This window comes from Rana temporaria, chromosome 2 (assembly GCF_905171775.1).
Source record: "Rana temporaria chromosome 2, aRanTem1.1, whole genome shotgun sequence".
In the NCBI taxonomy this organism is placed as follows: domain Eukaryota; kingdom Metazoa; phylum Chordata; class Amphibia; order Anura; family Ranidae; genus Rana; species Rana temporaria.
Window position 1 is genome coordinate 400,600,830 of NC_053490.1, and position 26,476 is coordinate 400,627,305.

General features: G+C 42.8%; 1 protein-coding gene across 1 annotated transcript in view; it reads right to left on the reverse strand.

The window, feature by feature from the left end:
- LOC120927438 (cyclic AMP receptor-like protein A) overlaps positions 1-26,476 on the reverse strand; it is a 712,728-nt gene that overhangs the window by 154,672 nt on the left and 531,580 nt on the right. The window contains exon 9 of the mRNA XM_040338115.1: positions 13,514-13,592. Within this exon, the coding sequence (XP_040194049.1) occupies positions 13,514-13,592 (79 nt within the window). The remainder of the gene's footprint in view (positions 1-13,513; positions 13,593-26,476) is intronic.

The window sequence follows — 26,476 nt, forward strand, 5'->3', positions numbered from 1 at the left end:
CCTTGATTCTAGAAACCCGGATGGGCCTTCATCTGCTGAGTCCTCTTCTACTTGCTGTGTTAACTGAGGGAATTCAGTTTCCTTTTCAACTGGCTCAACAGGGGTATCTTCTAGCACTGAGGTTTCCGGCAAGAGACTTTCCACTTGAGAGGGTACAGAATTATCCTCGTTTGCTTGAGGCACAAATTCAGGGGCATCTGGTCTCAGATTGCTCAAATCCGGCTCAGGAGTCATAATAGTTGGATGAACATCCATAGGTTCAGATGGCCACATCCAACTCGGACGTACATCTTCCTCATCGCTGTCGTCCTCACTTTCTCTTGTAGAAGGTGGCTGTTGGGACCGAGTAACAGGTGCTTGACGGGAAGTGGATGGAATGGGTGAAGGAGACTCATCTCTATCTGGTACCCGCACAGCTTCATTCAGAGGTAGGAGATGATTCCGATGCCAATTCTTCAGTGGCCCGGTCTTTCCCTCTGGTCGAATCTGGTACACTGGCAGGCCAGGCAATTGTTTACAGACGATGTAGATCTGAGAACTCCATCTATCAGCTAGTTTGTGTCTGGCCGAAGCACCCAAATTTCTTAATAGAACTCGATCACCTGGCTGTAAATCCTGTACCCGAACCCTCAAGTCATAGTTCCGTTTGTTTCTTTGTTCTCTACTCCCGGATGTCAAACGGGCCTTCTCAAATGCAGAAGCCAGGTTTCTCCTCAGTCTATCCACATAACCCTGGTGAGAGGCAATAGACGTCTGGTCAAGGGAGAGGCCAAAAGCTAAATCTACTGGTAATCGGGCTTCTCTTCCAAACATGAGGCGGTACGGTGAGTATCCTGTAACATCACTTTCTGTGCTATTGTAAGCATGCACAATGGTAGAGATATGCCGACTCCAGTGCTGTTTCTCCCTGATCGACAGTGTTCCCAACATATTGAGCAGAGTCCGATTGAATCTCTCCGGTTGTGCATCACCCTGGGGGTGATAGGGGGAGGTTCTTGACTTCTGAATCCCCAATAGATCCAAGAGCTGCCTGATGAGTCGACTTTCAAAGTCTCTGCCTTGATCAGAATGGATCCTCTGAGGTAGACCATAATGAACAAAGAACTTTTCTACTAGGACTTTGGCTACAGTAGGAGCACGTTGATCTTTGGTTGGAAAAGCTTGAGCATAACGGGTAAAGTGGTCTGTCACCACTAGGATATTTCCCTGTCCACTAGTGTCAGGCTCTAAGCACAGGAAGTCAATACACACCAGGTCCATAGGCCCTTGACTCTGTAGATGGCTCATTGGAGCAGTCCTAGAAGGTAAAGTTTTCCTCTGGATACATCTTAGACAGGAATGGCAGTAGCTTTCAACTTCGGTTCTCATGCAGGGCCAATAGAATCTGTCTCGGACCAGTTTAAAAGTTCTCTCTGCTCCTAAGTGACCATGGTCATCATGCAAAGCTTTCAGCACATTTTCTCTATGCTTCTCTGGGAGGAACAACTGCTGCTTTTCTTCTAAGTCATCCGAGGGGCCCCTTCGGTAGACCACCCCGTCTAGCAGTTTCAACCGTTCCCACTCTTTGTGGACCAGACGAGCCTCTTTTGGTGAATCAGTTAGTAGGAGCCCTCTTTGACCCGCTTTCATTGCTCTCAGAGTTAACCCGATCAAAGGATCTTCAGCCTGATCTACTCTCAGGTCCTTCTTCGTGAAAGTAGGCAGGCCCTCACTCCTCAGCTGTGTAGGGTTACAATACATTTTAGGGACACCGGCAGCCATGACTCCTATGGCCTCTGCTCCAATCATTCCTTTGGTTCGGCACTCCACCCCTTGGCATAGGGCCTGAACTCCATCTGGAGTCAAATGAGTCCACTCTGTTTCTGGGACCCCTGTGCTATAGGGTCTCCTGGATAAGGCATCCGCGTCTTGGTTATTGACCCCAGGGCGATATTTGAGGCTGAAGCGGAATCCTGACAGGGCAGCCAACCACCGGTGCCCAGTGGCATCCAGTTTGGCCGTAGTGAGAATGTAAGTGAGTGGGTTGTTGTCAGTTCTGACCACGAAATTGGCCCCGTACAGGTAGTCTTTTAGTTTGTCCACCACTGTCCACTTCAAGGCCAGGAACTCCAACTTGTGAGTGGGGTAATTCTTTTCAGAAGGGGTGAGACCCCGACTCACATATGCCACCGGTCTCAGGAGGCCATCATATTCCTGGTATAGTACTCCTCCTAGCCCTTCTCTGCTAGCATCCACATGTAGTTCATAAGGCTTGGCAGGATCAGCGTAGGCAAGGACAGGAGCCTGTGTTAGACTTCCTTTCAATTGGAGGAAAGCTTTTTCACATTGGTCGGTCCATTCCTCCTGGATTGATTCACGAGGCTTCCTAGTTCCGTGGGCTGATGAACCCGGCTCAAAGGACATTGATTCATCTTCTGCTCCTTCCATTCTTAGAAGCATGTTCAGAGGCTGAGCTATCTTGGCAAACCCCTCTACGAACCTCCTATAGTATGAGCAGAATCCTAGGAAGGACCGGAGTTCAGTAATATTACGAGGTCTCGGCCATGAAGCCACAGCTTCCAACTTCTTAGGATCAGTTGATATGCCTTCTGCTGAAACAACATGTCCCAGGTACGTGACTGAAGGCAGACAGAACTGACACTTCTCTAAGGAAAGTTTCAATCCTTCTTCATGCAGCCGCTTCAAGACCTTTTCCAACCGCTGCTCATGTTCTTCCAGTGTTCTTCCGAAGACTATTAGGTCATCTAGATACACTAGTACCTCGATCAGGTGCATGTCTCCCACCGTCTTTTCCATTAGTCGTTGGAAAGTTGCTGGGGCTCCTGTGAGGCCTTGGGGCATTCTATTAAACTCAAAGAATCCCAGTGGACAGATGAAAGCAGTCTTCTCTTTATCTTCAGGATGCATGGGTATCTGGTGATATCCACTTCGCAGGTCAAGTACACTAAACCACTTTGCTCCTGACAGACACTGTAAGGCATCTTCTATTCGAGGAGTAGTGTATTGGTCGGGAATGGTTCTTTGGTTGAGTGTGCGGTAGTCTATGCACAAACGGATGGAACCGTTTTTCTTGCGAACTACCACGATGGGTGAGGCATAAGGACTCCTGGATTCTTGGATTATCCTGGTCCTTTTCAATTCAGCCAGCTGTTCCCTTAGGTCATCTAGATCTCCCAATGGGACTCGCCGTGACCTTTCTCGAAAGGGCTTGTCATCTTGGAGGCGAACGCGGTGCTGAGTGCTCCTAGCACACCCCACATCAAACTCATCCTTGGAGAATAAATCTTGCCACTTGAGGAGCTGAGACTGAATTCGCTTCTTCCACTCAGGCGAGACAGGGGCATCTTTAGGATAGAATCGTTCAGCTGGGATCTCTCTGTCTACTCCATCTATCAATTCAGTGGGTGAGAGGGGTGTGGCAGTGGCCACTTGTCCAATCGGCATCCGTGCCTTCAAGGTCACTGGGGAGTCTGACACATTGCATACACTTACAGAGACTCTCCCACGGGCCCGCTGTAGAGCTCTGGTGGATATTATCTCAGGCACCAATTCCACTCCAGATCTCTTCATATTTCTGGGATCAGTTTCCAGGACCACATAGGGGCCTGGTTGTGACCAATTCAACTTGACTGAGGCCCGGAAACTAGTCATTTCTCCTGGCTGTAAGACCTTCTCTGCTCTTTCTAATCTCCAAAGCCGTCCTACTTCTGCAGGGGCCCTCTGTTCTTGAATAATCCGCTGGTAGATTGGCCGCAACATCGGGTGCATCTCCTCTAAAGTAGAACTCTCTTCCGTCACTAATGGAGTTATAAGGCGTCTCACCAAGTCAGTATTTGTTCCCACAATCATAGAACTTCGATTAGCTCCTGGTGGGCGGGGACATACAATGGCTAAGGCGTCACAGACCCCTGGTTGTCCAACAGTTGCCGAACTGAACTCCAGCTTCACTTGTAGACACCCATCATATGGAAGCTTCTGAGTCCCAATACCCCAGATTTCGAGATCCTCTAACTCCATCAGGGGTAGATGCTTCAAATGCTTCTGGTAGAAGTCCCGGTAAATCAGTGTTACTTGAGCACCTGAATCGAGGAGAGCCTTTGTGTAAACCCCTTCTACTTGAACTGGGATAATGGGTGAAGGGCCTATCAACTGGTCAGGGAACTTCTTCGGAGTAGTAGAAGGCATAGACCCAGTCGGCTGCACTCTAGCCCTCTTCCTCGCTTGTGGTGGTTGTTTTCTTCCCCCTTTCGGGTGTTTAGGTTGTGGGTGTGCCTTGCCTCCCTCTGACACAGGACCAGACGCCAGGGGAGGGGATCTTTTTGTCGTAGCAGGTGAGGCTCTGGGTAAAGACTTGGGCCTCTTATTGGTATCCTGGGAATCAGAGCAGTCTTCAGTAGTTGGGCACCCAGTTTGCTCCCTCACTGGGGCCCTCTGTAGTTTCCCGCCGGTCGATAACTTCCTTTCAATTCGATGGGCTCGGACAGGTATTTCGGTAATGACCCACTCCTCCGCAATTATAGCAGATGTTTGACGGTTTCTTGATAGGCACCACCTGAGTAGTAGATTCAGGAACTGGTTCTGAAGTGACTTTTTCAAGGGGCGACTTGACACCTGCAGACAATAGGGTTAGCATTTGCATCAGCTGGGAAACTTGAGCCTTTAATTGCTCCACTTCTGAATTCCCATTCGACACATTGAGCGTTCGAACCTCAGCAGGAAATGAAAATCCTGAGCCCTTCTTTTTCTCCTCTAGGATAGCCTCTTCCTCCCTTACCATCTTAATGAGATCAGAGTATTGCAAAGAGGTACCCCCTTGTAAGGTCTTCAACTGGATCCAGATGGGATCGGAACTCAGAGCGCCTCTCAGGATCTGTTTCATTCTAACTTGATCCATATCCCTGGCTTCTATTCCTTTCTTTAGTACAATCTGGTATAGCATTTTGTTTAGTCGTCGAATATACTCGGAAAGCTGCTCATTTTCCCGTTGAAACATGTGTTCAAATAGGAAGATTAGATCTGTAGCTTTCTCTGTGCACCCAAACTCATCTTGTAGCATGCGAAGATAGTCATATGCTGTACAAGACTCCTGACTGAATTTCAAATTTCGGATGGCTTCTGCTGCAACGCCTTTCAGACTTTCAGTAATGCGTTGTTTCTTTTGAGCCTCTGGAACATCCCATTCTTCCAGTGCTTGCATAGCCTGTTCCATCCAGGTTTCATACTCTTCTTCTCCAGGAGGTACAGGCTGCACTCCAGAAAAAATTCTCAACTTCCTGTAGCCATAGTTCACAGATGGCGAGGACATTTTTCTAACGCTCTCTACCAGTTTTCCTATGTCCATGAAGAAGGAAGCTGGGGGGTAGTTAATGGTTGGTACAGAAGTGGTAGTTACTTCCACTGTGTCTGACATGGCCTGGCTTGGTCCCTCCAGACAACTTGCTGAGGTGAGTAGAGGGAATAACCGTGCTTTAACTTCTCCGGCTAGCTGGATGCTATCACCCTGGAAGCAGGTTGGGACTCCTTTCTTCCATTCTAGTAGGGCATAGGTATGGGAGACTTTTTGATCTATTTTCGTGTCTATTACAAACACTTTCTGGTCAGGTGCTAGTGTAGTTACTGCTTGACGGATCTGTTCCTCTGTCCATTTGTCAGCAGGAATGTCCATTACTATACTCAGCCCTAATTGGCCATTTTGTTCTTTGCACCACTCTGCTGCGGTGTTTGGATCCATTGCTGGCTCGTTTGTGCGGTTATCACTTTGCGAGAGGTATCAGAAGAAATCCCGGACGAGCACCCCACGTGTAGCGCTCACCCCCGAAGGAGCCGCTGAATTATCGGGTCTTCTGTCTCACCTCTGTGACACACCACAAACAATGAATCCACAGCACACCAGCACACCTTGTGAAGTTTTATAACAGATTTAATGACTGTGGGATAGAGCAAAAGCCCTTAACGTCTCCCCACTCTAATATGATACAACTAATAACAGGATGAGATAATACGTTTAGATTGAATGCAATGAACAGTAATATATATATATATACTTAGCGGTATCTACCCCACCCTAAACTACTGGCCAGTAGTACTGTCCTAGGCTAGCCAACGTTGGGGCCCTGGATGTATGACAGATGTAGGAAATACACTTGTTGCAATGGCCAAAGGCCGCTCACCACTTCCAATGTCTCTTTGGGGAAGGAGGATGGTTGTCTGCGGAAGCGAGTGTCCCTCTTTCCTCAGACCGACGTCTGTGAAATGGATGCAGTCTTTTAAAGCCTCCGGCAGGACATCTCAGATCGTCTAGGGGCCGTCTGGGGAATCTGGCAATAACCTCCGTCAGCTGTACTCACTCAGTTGGGCAGGCTGGATTACTCCGGTGGCTGGATCGGCCCTGCGACCAGGCCTCAGTTCGATCGCTCAAAACACAGTCTCTCTCTGTTTCAGTAGACGAACATCAGTCTCTCCAAGAACTATAGCATAGAGCCTGTGTCTCAGTGGCAAACACACAGCTCTGACACAAGCTGTCTTAAATCACTCTGTGATGCAGATCTGTGTTCCCTGGTCACTGTTCCAGACTCCCTCTCCTCACTACTTCCTCCTGACTCCCCTCTCTCCTGGAACTTCCTGTCTCCAAGCCTCCTGGGAAAAATGCAGTTATCCAGCCCCTTGCTGTAGAAATGTATCTCTATGTCTGTTCTGTACTGCAGCCTCCAAATATGTGCTCTCTGGCTCCACCTGCTGCAATATATATATATATATCTACATCCTCTTAAATGGCTGAAAATCACAACAGGGCTACACTAGTAATGGCGGCGATCAGCGATTTGTATCGGTACTGCGACATTATGGCGGACACTTCAGACACTTTTGACACATTTTTGGGACCATTGGCATTTTTATAGCGATCAGTGCTATAAAAATGCATTGATTACTATAAAAATGCCACTGGCAGGGAAGGGGTTAACACTAGGGGGCAAGGAAGGGGTTACGTATGTTCCCTGGGTGTGTTTTAACTAAGGGGGGGGTGGACTAACTTGGGGAAATGACTGATCGCTGTTCATACATTGCATGCAGCCCGGCAGGTCAGGAAAGGGAGGGGACCAGCGAGCGCCGTAGACAGTATTTGACAAGTCTTTTATTAGAAATATCTTCTTCTTCCTTGCTTCTTCCTCATCTGGTCTAAGCCCCACCCACCTATTTTCCTATGATAACTCCTCAGTGGGAAGTAAGAGGGATTTTTGGTGGACAGGCCTTTGTCCAGAGTAAAGCTTACCTCAAAATTAAGGATCGTTCAACCCTTGATAAAAGGACACAGAGGAGAAGCTTCTTTTGCTATTAAAGTTAATGGCAGGCAATGTGTTGCTCTTGTTCTTAGGCAGGGCTTGCATTTGAAAAAGTTACATGGCTCGTCCCCCCCTCACTCAGCCCTCTAATGGCCCATAGCTTGAAGCTTTGGGACTCAGTTCAGTATTCCATCAGGCTTATGTTTCCCCCCGTCTTAGAAAGAAAAACCTCATGCTTTTTCCTGGTGGCCAACCCATGGAATCTATCAGTTCCGGCACTTTCTTAGAACTCGCACCTTCCCCTCGTGGGCTTTACTTCAAAAGACTCATGAAGCCCCCCCTAGTGGAATTTTTCCACTATCTCCAATTGCGACACTGGATATCTCCACTCACGCCATGACTCTTTTCCATACCAGAAAACAGCTTTTGAAAACATATCCCAACACTCTCCAGGATCTCTATCTTTAATATACTCTTTGCTTAGCTCAAACGGGACCCCAACATCCTTATCTTATGTCCCCAAATGGGAGCGGGATTTATCCCCCGTTGATTTGGCAAGTTGAAGCAAAGCCTGGTCTAATGTTGCAAAATGCTCCTTTAACATGGCTACACTGGAGGCTGCCTATAAGGTACTCCTTTGCTGGTATTGGGTCCCAACCCGTATTGCCAAATCAAACCCATCATATAGTGACAGATGCTTTAGGGGATGTGGTCAGCATGGAGATGAACTTCATATCTGGTAGTCCTGCCCCCGATTAGTGGGATTTTGGTCAAGGTTACTCGGTCTTCTGTACACTTTCTTTCATGTGTCCTCTCGCAAAGATGCTAAGTTGGCCTTACTTCACTGTCCAATCCCAGGCCTTTTCTCCTATCAGCAGAAATTGCCCACCTATTTGTTTATCACTGCAAAGTGTGCACTAGCAAGGGCTAGAGGTGAAGAGCATCTTAACGACTCTCAAAATTAAATTAGAAGATGTCTAGTTTCCTCCACGTCACCCACGCTAAATTCCTTAAGGTGTGGGACCTGTGGTGGTCCTATGCTCTTCCAACTTTGCTCCCGACCAGCCTAGGCCTCTCTAACTGACCTCCTCTACCACCTCCGGCCTTGGGGAACCCTTTTCTCTCCTACACTGCACTTCCTTTTCCTTCCCTCTCTTCCCTTCTCATTTCCTTTTTTTTGTGTTTTGTTCGTAAGAGTTCAGTCCAAGCTTTGTTTTTCAAAACTTTTGGACTGCTCCACACCTCAACCCCTGAGCAATTAATGCTCAACCACCCTGCATTGATCCTCGACCTGGGTCAGAAGGTTATTGTTGTTCAACAGCTCATTATACAAAACTTGCTTTCAAAATGTATTCTTATGTTGTGTCATGATATGCTTATTGCTCAAATCCCCTGCGCGGGATCATTTTAGCTATTTTTGCTTCTTATATATTTCAATAGAAAATTGTACCAGACAAGACAAAGTTACATTGCTGACAGATTTTCTTTAGAATTATATGTATGTATGTTTTATCCTTTAGGGCCAATTAAATAAAACGAATGCTCAATTGCTAAACACGCCTAGCGTTTAGGTGCCTTTACACGTATTTAGCTGTGTCAGGCATATACTGATTATATTGATGTTTAGTGTTGCACAATTAGCATGGATATGTTTTGGACTGTGCTTTTTATAAGAAAGATACATTTGATATCTGTGTGAGCTCTGTTTAAATATTTTAAAGTGCATATTTGGTACCTTATGGAGGAACTGGACTAAAATATTACTTTCCCTTTTTGACAATACGGAGGCCCACCCACGCTGAGTCTCACCATTGCTCGGAATGTTCCAAAGTGACATATGTCAGAGCAGTTCCCATAGGTAGAGCCAGGGAGGAGCTAGCTTCTGAATTCATTTTTCTAGTGGACTTTTAGACTGGGTTCACACCAAATACCAATGCCGCTCCAAGCAGGGGTCCCCGTTCACCATTTCAGGTCCGATTTCAGCCTATATTTTTGGCTGAATTCAGATCTGAAAAACAGACCAAAAGAGGCACAGGACCCCTGTGCAAATTTGCACGGAGCCGTAGCAGAGATACGGAACCGGCTCCATAGAGAGCCTGACAAAATCTCCTGCTATTTGGAATTGGATGCAGGGAACCCGGCATCCAATTTGCAATGGTGTGAACTACCCAGCCTTAAATGCCAGGAGTTTGTTTAAATACAGTGCAGCTGTGAAGCTGAAGAAACTAAGATACACTAACAACAGAGCTAATAACGGTAATTGCCATCACCTACCAGGCTGCTCTTCCTGTCAGTCATTGTGGCTCTATGTTTAGCTGCAGGGAGCTAACCAATGTGTGCAAATCAGGGGCTTCTCTTTGGCACAACAGCAAGCTGTTCCCTGTATAGACGTGCCCACTTTGGCACAAGTCAGATGGAATCCTCTGTCATGTACAGTTCAGCCTGCCTCCTTCAGTTTTACATCGGGCAGAAATTGAAGTCCTGGAACCGGACAAACTTTTAGTAGTGTCAGTGAATTTAAAAATGTTACTTTTGTCATTTACATGTGTGCAAAGATGAGTGTGTGCATACCTGCATATAAACAAAGGACTAGCATCCAGAATTATTAATTCATTTTCTTTTGACTGTGAAGGTGAGCTTTGGTTGATACCAGTACATTCAAATCATGCTACTTCAGTGCGATTTCTAAGCTGCAGAGCAGTACGATGTGGACCTTCGATTTCCAAAAAGCAGCACAGGAACCTTTTTTAAAGTCGCTGCGGTTTGAGTCACAGCGGTTCCTTGTCATGCAATTTTGAACTGTCGAATCACATGACAAATAACACTGGTGTGAACCGTTAAAAACTGTGATATGAAACCTGTTTGAGAAACGTACTGGTCTGGCTTGCTCAGAAAAATGCTTATTATTTTAACCACTTGAGACCCGCGCTATTGACAAAAGACGTCAACAGCACGGCTCTCAGGTGCCAACTGATCTGTGTTCCTTGTACATAGGGACACAGCATCGGTCACCTCCCCCAGTCACCCACCTCCCCCCACACAGTTAGAACACACCTAGGATACACATTTAACCCCTCCCTCACCCCCTAGTGTTAACCCCTTCACTGCCAGTCACATTTATACAGTAATTAGTGCATTTTTATAGCACTGATCGCTGTATAAATGTGAATGGTCCCAAATTTGTCCGATACGTCCGTCGCAATATCGCAGTCCCAATAAAAATTGCAGATCGCCGCCATTACTAGTAAAAAAAAAAATAATAAAAAAAAAAAAATAATTCTGTCCCCTATTTTGTAGGCGCTATAACTTTTGCGCAAACCAGTCGCTTACTGCAATTTTTTTTTTTACAAAAATACATCGAAAAATACGTATCGGCCTTAACTGAGAAAAAAAATATATATATTTTTTTTTAAATTGGGATATTTATTATAGCAACAAGTAAAAAATATATATATATTTTTAAAATTGTCGCTCTTTTTTTGTTTATAGCGCAAAAAATAAAAACCGCAGAGGTGATCAAATACCACCAAAATAAAGCTCTATTTGTGGGGAAAAAAGGACGTCAATTTTGTTTGGGAGGCACGTCGCACGACCGCGCAAATTTCAGTTAAAGCGACGCAGTGCCGGAAGCTGAAATTTCGCCTGGGCACGAAGGGGGTTTATGTGCCCAGTAAGCAAGTGGTTAAAACATTATGGTATTGTGAAATAAATCCCCCTGATTGGCTTCCATAATAGCACTATAAGTGGCCAAAGGTTCAAGTAATCTGCAGAGCTTCCTGGTAACCTCCGCTTGAAGTGATTTCTGCCAAAGGAACTACGTGAACAAATGCGTTTCTCAAAACATGTCCTTAGAGAGACTTTTGCAGTATGCGAGCAGACAAAACAGACTGTGGGGGAAGGATATAATAAATCCTCGGAGGGAGCATTAGAGTGCATTATTTTCCACTGAATGATGTGGTCTCGCTGAGAGCCGTGTACAGAATTCAGAATTTTACTGATAAAGGGAATAAAATGTTAGCATGCTAGGACATAACTGCGGAGGGTGCATCTGCTCCAATGTTCAGGAGGTCAGAGTACAAAACCATGACTGCAGCTCCCTATATTTACCAGCTGTGCATTCAAATAATATTCTGTTTAAAATAAAGAAGCAGTTTTTATTTTCTTTGGAATCCTTTCTCCTTGGCTTAAGCACTGTGACATGAGATGTGTGTTTGGGTGGTAGGTGGGCATCCATAGTATTTAAAATCCCTGGTCACTGAATCAATGGGACCAAAAAGGGGCAAAGTAAAGGTAAGTATAATTCACTTATTATTTTTCCCCCGAAAAAGTATTGCAATCAAGGTTATTTAAAAAAAAAAAAAAGGCGCCTCAAAATTTGAAGGGACATTGTTGATTCCTGAACCCTCTGTGCCACCATGAGTATAACCTGGAGTGTTTGAGCAATCAGAGCAGAGCTGCGATCCAAGCAGATGCAGGTTTAGTTTAGTGTTCCAGGAAAGAACGAAAAACATGTTCAAATCACACAGAATCTCATGCCGCGTACACACGATCATTTTTCAGCATGAAAAAAAAAAACGTTGTTTTTCAGCATGTTGAAAAAACAAAGTTTTTCCAACTTCATCATTAAAACGACGTTGCCTACACACCATCGTTTTAAAAAAATGATCTAGCAAAGCGCAGTGACGTACAACACGTACGACGGCACTATAAAGGAGAAAACATCATCGTTTTAAACAACGTTAAAAAATGCAGCATGTTCGAATTCTTTTTTTTGTCGTTTTTCAGAACCTGAAAAATGATGTGAAGCCCACACACGATCATTTAAAATGACATTTTTTTAAAACTACATTTTTTCATGCCGAAAAATTATCGTGTGTAAGAAGAAATCCAGACTTGTGCAGACAGACCAGGGTTTAACACAACCTGTTATTCAGGAACACTTTTGGTTCATAAGTAGTATAAATTTATATTAGTCCTATGAACAATTGCCAAAGAATAAACTTGTGTCTGTCCATAAAGTGTGAACAACTGGTGGTGTTCTGAACAATGCAGGTACATTGCTTGATGAACATCCAGTTACAGTGAGTATAATTGATGTGCGTTTTGATCACACAAGTGCACCTCCACCAATATTGATAAAAAATGCCTTTTCTTCGAAGCCTGAGAATGCCTCCTTACCAGAGGTTTAGACTCCAAATTATAAGAATATGGACTGGCTAGCCGCAGCTTTGAGGCGCTGTAGAAGTGGTGAATACACCGCTCCTAAAGTACCCCTGCCAGTGCCCACTGAAATCAATGGGCAGCGCCGCTAAACTGCTGGCAAAGCACTGCTACAGCGGTGCTTTGCGGGTGGTTTTAACCCTTTTTCGGCCGCTAGCGGTGGTTAAAGTGCCCCGCTAGTGGCTGAATATCAGCGCAAAAATGACGGTAAAGTGGTGCTAAAAATAGCAGTGCTCTACCGCCAACGCCCCCACTGCCCCAGTGTGAAAGGGGTCTATATAAAAGAGTATTTGTCATTTAAGGTATAAGAGCGCTGAAAGCTGAAATTTGGCCTGGGTAGGAAGGGGGTTAAAATGTCCAGCATTGAGATGGTTTAAAAGAGTTGTAAAGGAAACATTTTTTTTTTTTTTGCTGAAATGACTGTTTACAGGGTATAGAAACATAATAGTTAACTGATTCATTTTAAAAACGATTAAAAATAGATAAAATCAATCAAATAACGTACATGTAGTTTCTAGTTTTGTTTTTGCATCTAGTTTTGTTTTTGCATGTTATTTCCTGCCTCTGTGCTATACAGAGCCATAGAGCAGTGATGGTTTGGAAAACGAAACTAGAAACTCCCAGTACTGTGGTCATCAGGAAACAGACAACCAGGAAGTGTCCAGAACAGAGAAGAATTACAGCAACATCAGAGCAAAAACGAACAATGAGGACATGAAACCAGGACTGCAGTAAGGTAAAAAAAAATCCTTTAGTGACCCTTTAATGCTTCAAAAGAAGACTTGCTGAAAGCTTTGAAAATGCTTCTCATATACAAGCTGAAACCCATGTGAAACAGGCCTTCGTATATTTTAAAGTTTAAAAGCCAGCAACTTCTGGGTATTCCTAGCTACAGTATATGAAGATAAAATTTTGAATTACTGGCAGTATACAGGATTTATAAAAATGCACATTAGCTAAATCAGAATATGATGTTGAAAAATGAATAATAAAAAAGAAAGGTATAACTTTACCCTCTGCTTTGCCACATAGATTATCCGGAGGTAACACAGCATCATCAGGAATATCAGGCTGAACAATGGAATGTACCATCTGAAATGAGTGAAAAAAAGGTATTTACCTTTTATAACCTTGATAATTATAAAAGCCTGAAGTACAATACAATTTGTTATGCTGTACCATTACAATCTGAAAATGTATTTGTTTATTATACTTGCATAAATTCATATCCATGCACACTTGAAATACTTTAAGCATGAATGACCCTTCAGAATCTGTTAACAATAGCAAAACTCTGAGTCTGATTTCCACCAATGATAAGTACGGTGCTTGCTTGTTTACATACAGTAGTTATTCTCTATGCACACAATGGAAGTAACAAAGCACTGGCTGATGAGAGAACTCTGATGCATTGTTAACAGTGGCGTATTTTAGTGCAAGGAGACTACTTTCCCATCTCTCTGACAGAGCTCACCATAACCTGCCAGCTAATACTTTCTTGGTGCACCCCAAGTCAAACTCCATTGTAACCATTGTTTCTATACATATTGCACAGATCATGGCCAACAATCCTAAAACAGCTCTATGCAGTTTGGAATGAATAGCTCTAAAATATTAAGCTGTATCAGTGCTGTAAATCAATGGTCCTGGATGTACAGTTAGCCAAGGGACATACAATAATGATTCCCATGGCTTTGTCCACTATCCTGAGATATAGAATATCTCCCTTTAATTCATTGGTATTTTTTAAAACCTGCACAGAGTTCAGCTTGAAGTTACTTTCATTCTTTACAAGCTTTGCTCTTCTATATTTTGGTTACTTAATAAAATACTTTTTTATTAGCGACTACAGGGAGCTTTCATGAGCTCAATGCAATTATTCTGTCTGTCTCTATCTCAACTTCTGAGATTAGATATCAGCCACTTTGGGAGCTCACTATTTAATGATTCAGCTAACTCATGGACTTGTATTGTGAGGAGAAGCAGTAAAGTACAACCAAAGCAGAAAGCCAAGAATAGAAAAGAACTGTGACCAGGTGCTTAAAGTGGATGTAAACCCACTCTCATCCTTTCTAAACTACTGCCATAGGGCCATATTCTCAAATACTTTACGCCTGCGTATCAGCAGATACGCAGACGTAAATCCGATCCTATGTTTAAGTGTATTCTCAAACTGAGATACACTTAAACATGCTTAAGATACGACGGCCTGCGCCGTTGTATCTTAGGCTGCAATATTTACGCTGACCGCTAGGTGGCGGTCAGCGTAGAATATGCAAATGACTAGTCACGCCGATTCTCTAACGTACGCTTGCCCGCCGTAGTGTTTTAACGTTGTTTCCGTAAGCGATACGCGGCGTAAAGATAAAGATGCCCCCTAGGTGGCGTACTCAATGTTAAGTATGGCCGTCGATCCCACGTCGAAATTTGAAAATTTAACGTCGTTTGCGTAAGTCGTCCGTGAATGGCGCTGGACGCCATTTACGTTACAGTCAAAACAAATGACGTCCGTGAGACGTCATTTAGCGCAATGCACGTCTGGTAATTTACCCGACGGAGCATGCGCATTACGATCGGCGCGGGAGCGCGCCTAATTTAAATGATCCACGCCCCCTACCAGGATCATTTGAATTAGGAGGGCTTGCGCGGGTGGACTTTACGCGACACCGCCGCAAGTTTACAGGTAAGTGGTTTGGGAATCAGGCACTTGCCACTTAAACTTGCGGCGGCGTAACGTAAAGGACATACGTTCCGCCGCCTCAAATATTTAAGAATATGCCCCACAGTGCTGATCTATAAGGATATACATGCCTCCTGCATGTATCCTTACCTGTCAAATGTCTCCCCTCTGTCTGTTATAAGAACTGAAAATTCTGTGGGTGGATCTGTTGTCTGGAGCTTGGTGGGAGGAGTCGTGATGTCAGTAGACTCCCCACCCACCTCTACACTCCCCTTGAGATATGTAAATAGCCTGTCATTCACAGCAAGGGGGAATAACAGACAAAAGTTTTCTCCTATTTGTCAGTTTATCTCACTGATTGCTCAGAGCTGGATTAACTCTTTGTAGCAAGGCTGGGCACAGATGTTAGGAAATCTTATACTCTACATTGTGACAGCAAAAAAATAAATAAAACCTTTTGGGTTTACATCCACTTTAACGTAAAGCCAAGCCTGAGTATAAAACACTTCCCATACACTCCCTTCTACTCTGAACTGTTTAGCTAAATAGGTAATGCATGGCTCATTCTCACTGTCAGCACCATGGACAGTGCTTAAGATATTCATTGTATTGTCATAAAGCTGTAATTCATGCAGCTTTGATTCATTCATACTATGGCATGTCCTGTCAGATCATACCCTATTGAGACAGATTTTCCTATCAGATGCAAACTAAAAGAAATGCCCTGAGTGAGGAGATGGTAACTAAGCTTTCACAACTTTATCAAGGCATTACATTTGAGCAAGGCTATCAGACATGGAGGCAAGATATAGGATATAAAATATTTAGTGATTAAAGGGTTGTATTTTTCACATCTTAACTCATATGAGTAGTTCAATATGGCCCATCTCTAAAAGCGGGAGTTCCCCCGAAAAAAAATTTTTATCCTTAGATTAATGCTCATTTTGTCAAGGGGAATCGGGTAGTTTTTTTAAAATCTAAGCAGTACTTACCGTTTTAGAGAGCAATCTTCTCCGCCGCTTCCGGGTATGGTCTTCGGGACTGGGCGTTCCTATTTGATTGACAGGCTTCAGATGGTCGCATACATCGCGTCACGAGTAGCCGAAAGCCGGTGCAGCTCTATACGGCACCTGCGCACCGACGTTTGGCTAAATCGTGACGCGATGTATGAGACCGTCGGAAGCCCGTCGGAAGACTGTCAATCAAATAGGAGCGCCCAGTCCCGCAGCCCATACCTGGAAGCGGCGGAGAAGATCGCTCTCTAAAATGGTAAGTACTGCTTAGATTTTAAAAAAAATACCCGATTCCCCTTGACAAAATGAGCATCAATCTAAGGTTAAAAATGAATTTTTCGGGTGAACCTCCACTTTAAAGAGTATCTCAGCTTACTACAAAGAAAAAACAACTATGGGAGTCTATCACCATCTTCAGTTAAAAAATGCACACATTTACAGGGTTTCATATTATCAGATAACGATAACAGGGCTCTATTTATGAAGACATAGTAAAGTCAGACATTTTGGTTTCACCAGATTTTTACACTTATCGGGCTTTAGCCCAACCAAACTCACATGCGAATTCCAAAGGAATTCCATCAGAGGAAAAGAGAACATGTTCTCTATGTAATCTCCGATGGAATTCATGGGAATTTCCAATGGAATTTCTCCGATGGGGCATACACACGGTCGGAATTTAAATTTTGATCGTGTGTACGAGGCCTTAATGTGCTACCCAGCCATCTGGGAAACAAGTAGTTTGAGGATCTCCTACGTGGCTACATGCTTAATGCAATGTATATTAAAGCATCACAACAGACTGTATAGGTGTAAATGGGTCCCAATAAAATATCTTGAATCCATATATTACTGAAATTCCAAGAGAATTATTAAACAAAGATATCAAAGAAAAAAAAATGAAATAGAGATGCAGGCAAATAATAATCGTTCTATTTCAGTTATAAATAAACCCTATACTGCAAAATATTAATCTGATTGGATGCTTGAGACACACCACTTTTCCTTTATTCTACAGTATTAAATAAGATACTTAGTTTAGACTGTGCTTTTGTTTGCAATACATTTTTTCCCCAAGTGATAAATGTTTTATTCTAGTCAGACGGAGGATCTCCAGTGAGTCTGTGAGCAAAAGTATTACATATTCATTAATCACACGTAAGCTTGCAGTTAATATCCTAATTCTTGTTAATATGCTAAAGACACACCCCAAAACTCCCTCTGATTGCCAGGGCGTAATGCTCTTTTAATCACACTTACTCTCTTATGCACATAAATTTTCCTAAAAGACTTTAAAAGCACTGCTTACAAATGTCACAGGCAGCTTTCTGTTTGGCTTTTACATGACAATACATCTACCGATGCTCTCAGTAGTTTTGGTAGTTACTATAGCAGAGCAAATTTGCTTGCAAAGTAAATAGGCTAGCCAAAACTAGTAGACTATGGGCCAGATTCAGAAAGAAGTTACGCTGGCGTATCTATTGATACGCCGCGTAACTTCTAGGATGCTCCGGCGTATCTTTTTTCTGTATTCAGAAAACAAGATACGCCGGAATTTTGCTAAGATCCGACTGGCGTAAGCCTCTTACGTCGTCGTATCTTAGTTGCATATTTACGCCGGCCGCTAGGTGGCACTTCCGTAGATTTACGCTAGGTATATGCAAATTAGGTAGATACGGCGATTCACAAACGTACGTACGCCCGGCGCATTTTTTTACGTCATTTACGTAAGGCATTTTCCGGTGTAAAGTTACCCCTGCTATATGAGGCCTACGCAATGTTAAGTATGGACGTCGGGCCACCGTCAAATTTTTTATGTTTTACATCGTTTGCGTAAGTCGTTCGCGAATAGGGCTGTGCGTAAGTTACGTTCACGTCTAAAGCATTGATGATTTGCGGCGTAATTGGGAGCATGCGCACTGGGATTCTTTCACGGACAGCGCATACGCAGAAACGTCAAATACGTGGGGTCACGATTAGTTAGCATAGAACACGCCCCCAACCAGCCTCTTTTTAATTAGGCGGGCTTACGCCGCCCGATATACGCTAACTAAAGGCGCAACTTCTTTATGAATACAGTACTCGCCTTTCTAAGTTACGGCGGCGTAGCGTTTCTGAGATACGCTACGCCCGCCTAAAGATAGGCGCCTGTACATGAATCTGGCCCATAATTTTTACATAGCTCCATGATTGCTATCAATTCCATTTAAAGCGGTAGTTCACCCTCCTTCACCTCATTATTCCATTACTTTCGGCATCGTATCGCGAGCTACGGTATGCCGGTCTTAAATTTTTAATCCCCGTACTCACTGTGCTATTGTTGATTGAAGAATCCGACTCCCGCGGGGAATGGGCGTGCCTATGGAGAGGGAGGATGATTGACGGCCGGCTCTGGCACGTCACGCTCCCCGAAGACAGCCGGAGTAGGTCTCGGCTATTCACAGCGCCTGCGCACAGGCTATGCGCAGGCGCCGTGAATAGCCAAGCCTATTTCGGCTATTTCCGGAGAAGCGTGACGTGCCAGGGCCGGCCGTCAATCACCTTCTCTCACCATAGGAACGCCCATTCCCCGGATTCTTCAATCAACGATAGCACAGTGAGTACGGGGATTAAAAATTTAGGACCGGCATACCGTAGCTCGCGCTACGATGCCGAAAGTAATGGAATAATAAAAAAAAACATTTTTTTTTTTTAACAGGGTGAACCCCCGCTTTAAAGAATTTTGGTGTACTGCAAATGTAGAATATTGTTATAAAACAAAAAGTAGATTTTGAAATCACCAAATATAACCATAAATATAAGTCAATAAAAAGAACTTTACACAAAGTCTTTGTAAAGCTTTTTTTTTTTTCTTAAAATAACAAACGTGTTCTACTTACCTGCTCTATGAAATTGTTTGGACAGAGCAGTCCCCAACCTCCTCATCTCTGGCGCTTCTCCCTCCTGCCGAGTGCCCCCATAGCAAGCAGCTTGCTATGGGGGCACTTGTGCTTGTGGTGGAAAGAAGATCACATTGTGTAGAAATTAAGGTTTTGGTCTCCAAATTTTTGCAATACAAGAAAGGGCTCTTTACAGGAAAGCGCTGTCAATTCAGAAACAAGCCTAGCAATCGTATAAGTCAGATCTTCCAATGAAATATCTCAACTTGTTCAAAAAGACATGTCTAAAGTACAGAGAACATCTGGTTGAGATCCCAAGGCGACACAAGAGGTCAAATTGGCAGATTTATTTGATTTCTTTGAGCAACTCTTCGAAGAAAAGTCTTGTTAAGATTGTAAGACAAACGTTTTTTTTGTGAAAAAAGATGGATAAAGCAGAAACATGTTCCTTGAGAATACCTAAAACCGGACGATGGTCAAGACCATACTAAAGGAAGGTCAAAATGGGAGTGACAGAGTAAGTAAAAACCAGGAACGGCTGTAAACATATAGGGAAACCAAATCTTATCTTAGCCACACTGTTGGGCCTACTAAAGGTCCAAGCTATGCCTATCATGGTAGGTATATCCTCCAAGGGGACTTCAGGGTCTGGGAACCATAGAAATTGACCACAGCCCTGGACCTGTATAGCACTTTGCGGCTACATATACAGGAAAAATGCAGGATGTAAACGCTCAAAGTCACAGGAAGATGTGCTTGCAAGCAACACCGAGGAATACAGTAAGTCATGTACAATATGCTAACTAAAGTTAGATTTTTGCCCAACGTTGGCCTTTAAAAAAAATGCCAGCAGAATTCTCTCTCATGTTACCACTAATTAACTACTGGTTAATCTTGTTTATTCCAAATTAATTTCTTTCTCTCCTTTGTCTCCTTAGCTATTTTTTCATTTTATTTTTTTGTTTTGGACTACAGAGCAGAAAAAGACAGCCTTGTTTGTCCCTCTCAGCTTAGCGTTACTCCGACGTGATGAAAGAGAGATCACTGAGCATGCACAGCTTTTAAACCGGGTTGAGCACTCACTCCTACGATGCTAAGAACAAGCATCCCAGCAACAAGGCAGGGTGTGAAAAGATTACTATATGGGAGTTTTTTAGCCAGGCTTTGGGAATGCCTTCCATGGCTTTCAGGATTGGCACTTACATGAATCACTAATTTGCAAAGCTGCTCCGTTTTTTTTTAAATTGGCGTGCCCCCTTGTTTCCATAGCCACTTTTTTGCAAATGGTGAACTAATGCCGCGTACACTCGATCGGAAATTTCAACAAGAAAACCGTGATTTTTTTTCTGGTGGAATTTCGGCTCAAACTTGTGTTGCATACACACGGTCACACCAAATTCCGCCTGTCAAGAACGCGATGATGTACAACACAACGAGCCGTGAAAAATTAAGTTCAATGATTCCGAGCATGCGTCTGCTTCAGAGCATGTGTGTTTTTTTGCATGTCGTAATTGCATACAGACGATCGGAAAAATAGAGAACCTGCTCTCAATCTTTTGTTGGCGGAAATTCCGACAGCAAAAGTCCGATGGAGCATACACACGGCCGGAATTTCCGACCAAAAGCTCACATCGGACTTTTCTTGGCGGAATTTCCGATCGTGTGTATGCGGCATTAGCCTTTAAACAACAAGACTGATTGAACAGACTTACAAAGCCTTGACAGGTAAAAAAAAAACTCAACATAAAACTAAAGGCAAAACTTTTGGATAGAGTTACGGAGGGTTATATGCCCTGTAAGGTTTATTTTTGCCATCTGTGTTCTATTGGGCATATGTCTCTTCACTTCCTGTCCCATAGCCAAAACAGAAAGTGAGAGTAAATCCCTCTTAAGTTATGGAATCCCTTTTTGTAACCAGGGTCACCAGTACTAGCGTTCTCATTGGAAAATATCCCTACTATTTCTGTTGTGGAGGCAACCCAAAATTTGGGAACTTTCACATTGATTGATAATGGTAAAAAGGACTAATAGAGAGTGTGAATCTCCCTAACAGGATGTGTACAATTTTGTGAGCATCCTTGACTCGCACAAGTGTTAACCTATGCTAAGCCATGTGAGTAGAGAAGCTGCTGTAACCACTAGCTGAACAGTTTACACGGTGCTACATTCCAATCCCTGCCTTCCTGATACTTTCCTGTTGCATGCAGTGCCCACATAAACCTACACAAAGAAAAAGTTTTAACTCTATAAAAAAAAGTCTATAGCTGCAATATTTACAATCATAGAAGACTGTCAAGCTACACACTTGAGTCAGATTTTAAAATGTTCGCTCATCTCTAACCCTATGACGAGTGTCATGGTTACCAGCACTGAGCCTTTGCTTCTCCTAGCGAAGAAAGGATGAGACACAAAAACAGGTAGTTACCGTACATCTCTTTACCTCTTTTGAAATTTTGAAACAAAGGAAAATCAAACATTTTCTAGCAATATTATATAATGGAACGCATACTACATACTACATATAAGACACCAGTACTAAAAACTTCACAATGCTGAATAAAATGCTTCAACTGAAGTTATTCAATGACAAAGAAAAATCTTTGAAACAGTGACAAGCAGACTTCATAAACTAGTGAAAGGAAATGTGATGTACAGTAGTCCATGGCAACCAGTTAGAACAATGAAACATGATTTGTGATTGGTTGTCTAGTCTGATTGTAGTTCCGATGTTTCTCTTTCCCTTTTGTAATAAGAGCTTTGGTAAAAGCAAACACTTTTTTTACAGTATCTGGGTGACAAGGTCGAAAGTTTTAATTCTGTAAAACAAACAGATTTCATTGTATATGCCAGCAAAGTGTAACTATACTACTCTCACCAGGTTATGCATAATACAAGAAGCAATTATTTAACACCAGCTGAGCCAAGCCTCATACCATTTATTATGGTTGAGGTGGAGATCTCTTTGCTACAGATGTGACCGACTGCTTTTCACCGGGTAATTATGAAAATACACTCAAGAGAAAATGGCAAGATATTCATAAGCTTTTCTTGATGATGCATGCACACACAAGATTATTTTCAGATGTTTGTTCCTTCCACATAGGTGACATTGATTAATGTTTAATGATTGTCATTGGTCAAACAGCAAAAAGGACACGTTACTTACAGTATATGCCTTTGTAAATGTTTTCACTGCTTCAGTATAGATTCGGAACTGTAATCTACACACATTCATATTTTTACTGTAGTTTCTAAGCAAAGACCTTGGAGAATAAAATGGTGGTAGCTGCAATTTTTTGTCACATTATATTTATGCAGGTATTTATCATATTTTCACGACAAAATTCACTCAAGTGAATGTTAGTGCAAACACAATATTAGAATTATTAATATATATATATATATATATATATATATATATATATATATATATATATATATATATATATATATATATATATATATATATTTATATTTATATATATATATATATATATATATATATATATATATATATATATATATATATATATATATTTAAAATATGGTGTTGAATCGAGTAAACAGACACTGAACATGTCAAGCCTCAAAATTGTCCACGTTGGTGAAATCTCAAAAACAATGGTACCCAATATTGTTCATAAGCTACACTTTAAAAGCCTTTACAGGTTATCAGTTTAGAGTACAGTGAGGAAAATAAGTATTTGAACACCCTGCTATTTTGCAAGTTCTCCCACTTGGAAATCATGGAGGGGTCTGAAATTGTCATCGTAGGTGCATGTCCACTGTGAGAGACATAATCAAAAAAAAAAAAATCCAGAAATCCCAATTTATGATTTTTTAACTATTTATTTGTATGATACAGCTGCAAATAAGTATTTGAACACCTGTCTATCAGCTAGAATTCTGACCCTCAAAGACCTGTTAGTCTGCCTTTAAAATGTCCACCTCCACTCCATTTATTCTCCTAAATTAGATGCACCTGTTTGAGGTCATTAGCTGCATAAAGACACCTGTCCACCCCATACAATCAGTAAGAATCCAACTACTAACATGGCCAAGACCAAAGAGCTGTCCAAAGACACTAGAGACAAAATTGTACACCTCCACAAGGCTGGAAAGGGCTACGGGGAAATTGGTGAAAAAAGGTCCACTGTTGGAGCAATCATTAGAAAATGGAAGAAGCTAAACATGACTGTCAATCTCCCTTGGACTGGGGCTCCATGCAAAATCTCACCTCGTGGGGTCTTAATGATCCTAAGAAAGGTGAGAAATCAGCCCAGGACTACACGGGAGGAGCTGGTCAATGACCTGAAAAGAGCTGGGACCACCGTTTCCAAGGTTACTGTTGGTAATACACTAAGACGTCATGGTTTGAAATCATGCATGGCACGGAAGGTTCCCCTGCTTAAACCAGCACATGTCAAGGCCCGTCTTAAGTTTGCCAATGACCATTTGGATGATCCAGAGGAGTCATGGGAGAAAGTCATGTGGTCAGATGAGACCAAAATAGAACTTTTTGGTCATAATTCCACTAACCTTGTTTGGAGGAAGAAGAATGATGAGTACCATCCCAAGAACACCATCCCTACTGTGAAGCATGGGGGTGGTAGCATCATGCTTTGGGGGTGTTTTTCTGCACATGGGACAGGGCGACTGCACTGTATTAAGGAGAGGATGACCGGGGCCATGTATTGCGAGATTTTGGGCAACAACCTCCTTCCCTCAGTTAGAGCTTTGAAGATGGGTCGAGGCTGGGTCTTCCAACATGACAATGACCCGAAGCCCACAGCCAGGATAACCAAGGAGTGGCTCTGTAAGAAGCATATCAAGGTTCTGGGGTGGCCTAGCCAGTCTCCAGACCTAAACCCAATAGAGAATCTTTGGAGGGAGCTCAAACTCCGTGTTTCTCAGCGACAGCCCAGAAACCTGACTGATCTAGAGAAGATCTGTGTGGAGGAGTGGGCCAAAATCCCTCCTCCAGTGTGTGCAAACCTGGTGAAAAACTACAAGAAACGTTTGACCTCTGTAATTGCAAACAAAGGCTACTGTACCAAATATTAACATTGATTTTCTCAGGTGTTCAAATACTTATTTGCAGCTGTATCATACAAATAAATAGCTAAAAAAATCATACATTGTGATTTCTGGATTTTTTTTTTTTGATTATGTCTCTCACAGTGGACATGCACCTACGATGACAATTTCAGACCCCTCCATGATTTCCAAGTGGGAGAACTTGCAAAATAGCAGGGTGTTTAAATACTTATTTTCCTCACTGTAACTGTAAATTATGACCCTAGAATAATTGCTCTCACTCCATGTTCACAGTGACACCTTATGTGTGTGGCGCAATTTATGTTTACATACATTTGCTTTCCCTTTGCTGTACATTTGAATTGAGGTGTGTGTGTGGAGTGACATGGATGCTTTAATTTATTTATATTACTTTTATTTATTTTATGATAAAATAGTATGGGCAGGTGATATCTTTATGAAGACATTGGGGGTCTATTAGACCCCCAATGTCTCCCCTGGCCTTCACTGCAGCTAATCAAGACACAGATCATTACTTATTAGTTGCATTCTTGGCTACAATAGCTGAGAAATGAGAGCTGTGAATCCAGAAGTGATGTAATACATGTCACTCCCCGTTTCATTAGTCACAAGAAGGAAATCAGAACATCCATTAACTTCCTGCTCTTACTGTTGGAGCCACTTCCCACAGTTCCAGGCTCCCCTTAGAAACAGGAGACCCCAGGAACCACTACAGGCACTGTTGGCAGAGGGGAGCACACCTGTAGAGTTCTGTAAGGCCTCATGTTCACAGACATTTTTACAGCCACTTTTCTGAGTGTTTTTTGCAGCTTAAAATCGGCTCTCCATGTTAGCCTATGGCCTCATGCCCACCATGACGTTTTTGAGCTGTAAATGGCCGAGCCGTTTTTAAGCTGCAAAAAAAAACCAGGACCAGTGCGTTCTGAAGCTCTAGCTTTAGAGCTGTAAAGACGTCAGACGCCGGCAAACGTGATTTAACGAGGCTTAACGCTGTGTTAAGCCTCATCCGGCGTTTCATTCTCTATTCAAAATCAATGGTTCCCTATGGGAGCCCATTGATTTGAATAGAGGTCGCACCAGAAGTCGGATCAAGATGATCCGACTTGCGGGGCGCGACTGGTGTGCAGAGAATCTTGAAGGGGAACCCTGCGCAAATTAAAAAAAAAATTCCGTGAGGTTCCCCCCCAGGATGATACCAGACCCTTCGGTCTGGTATGGATTTTAAGGGGAACACATACGCCGAAAAAAAATCTTATTTATTCTACCTTTTATTTTTATTTTTACACTGTTCTTTAAAAAAAAAAAATGGTGTCACCTTTATTCCTATTACAATAAAAACATCCCTTGTAATAGAAAAAAAAGCATGACAGGACCTATTAAGGCTCCATGCACACTGAAGCTAAAAAAAGCTATAAAAAAACACCAGTAGCTTTGCAGGGAGCCTTTCAACGTTTTTTTGCATTTTTGCAATAGCGTTTATTAGCATTTTTCAGTGTACGTTTTTTCGCTTTTTTTATGGATAAAAAAACGCTAAAAAACGCCAGCGTTTTTGAGCGGTTTTCTGCATTTTGCATCGTTTTTTTCCGCCGAAAAAGGCACTTTGAACGCAAATTTCGGGGCTTTTAGAAAAAAGCCAGTAAACTCCAAAGCTCATTAACTCTAAAAAAACGCCAATGTGTGCATGGGCACATAGGCTAACATAGAGTTCAGTTTATTATTTTTATTATTATACAGGATTTATATAGCGCCAACAGTTTGCGCAGCACTTTACATCAGGGAAGACAGTACAGTCACATTACAAATCAATACAGGAGGGATCAGAGGGCCCTGCTTGTTAGAGCTTACAATCTAGAAGGGAAAAAAATCCCAAAACGCCAATAAACTGCAGTTTATCAGCTTCAGTGTGCATGGAGCCTAAATATGAGAAGAATGCAATCACCTCCACCACTTCCGCCGATTCCAGTAAGCAGCGAAGGGCACCGGAGAGTGGCAGGAGGGGGGCTCTCTCCTGCCCCTGATAAAAATGATCTTTATGCGCCGCAGAGACCACTTTTATCTTGAAGCGGACCACTCGCTCTTGATGAGGATACTGGGGTTATGGCAGCTACCTGCTGCCAAAACCAAAATATTCCTCTTCAAAGTAGCGTCGTAAAATGATGGTGCGGCAGTCCGAAAGTGGTTAAACTGTTGCACTTAAGTACCTCCAAGAAGGCATGCAACTCCTCCAAGGAGCATGTCCAAATCATAAAAAAACGTCATCTATAAATCTGCGCCAGACTAGAATCTTGTTTAAAGTTTCCTGCAGATCTTCCCTAAAAAACAAATCACGCTCCCGTCCCCCAGGTA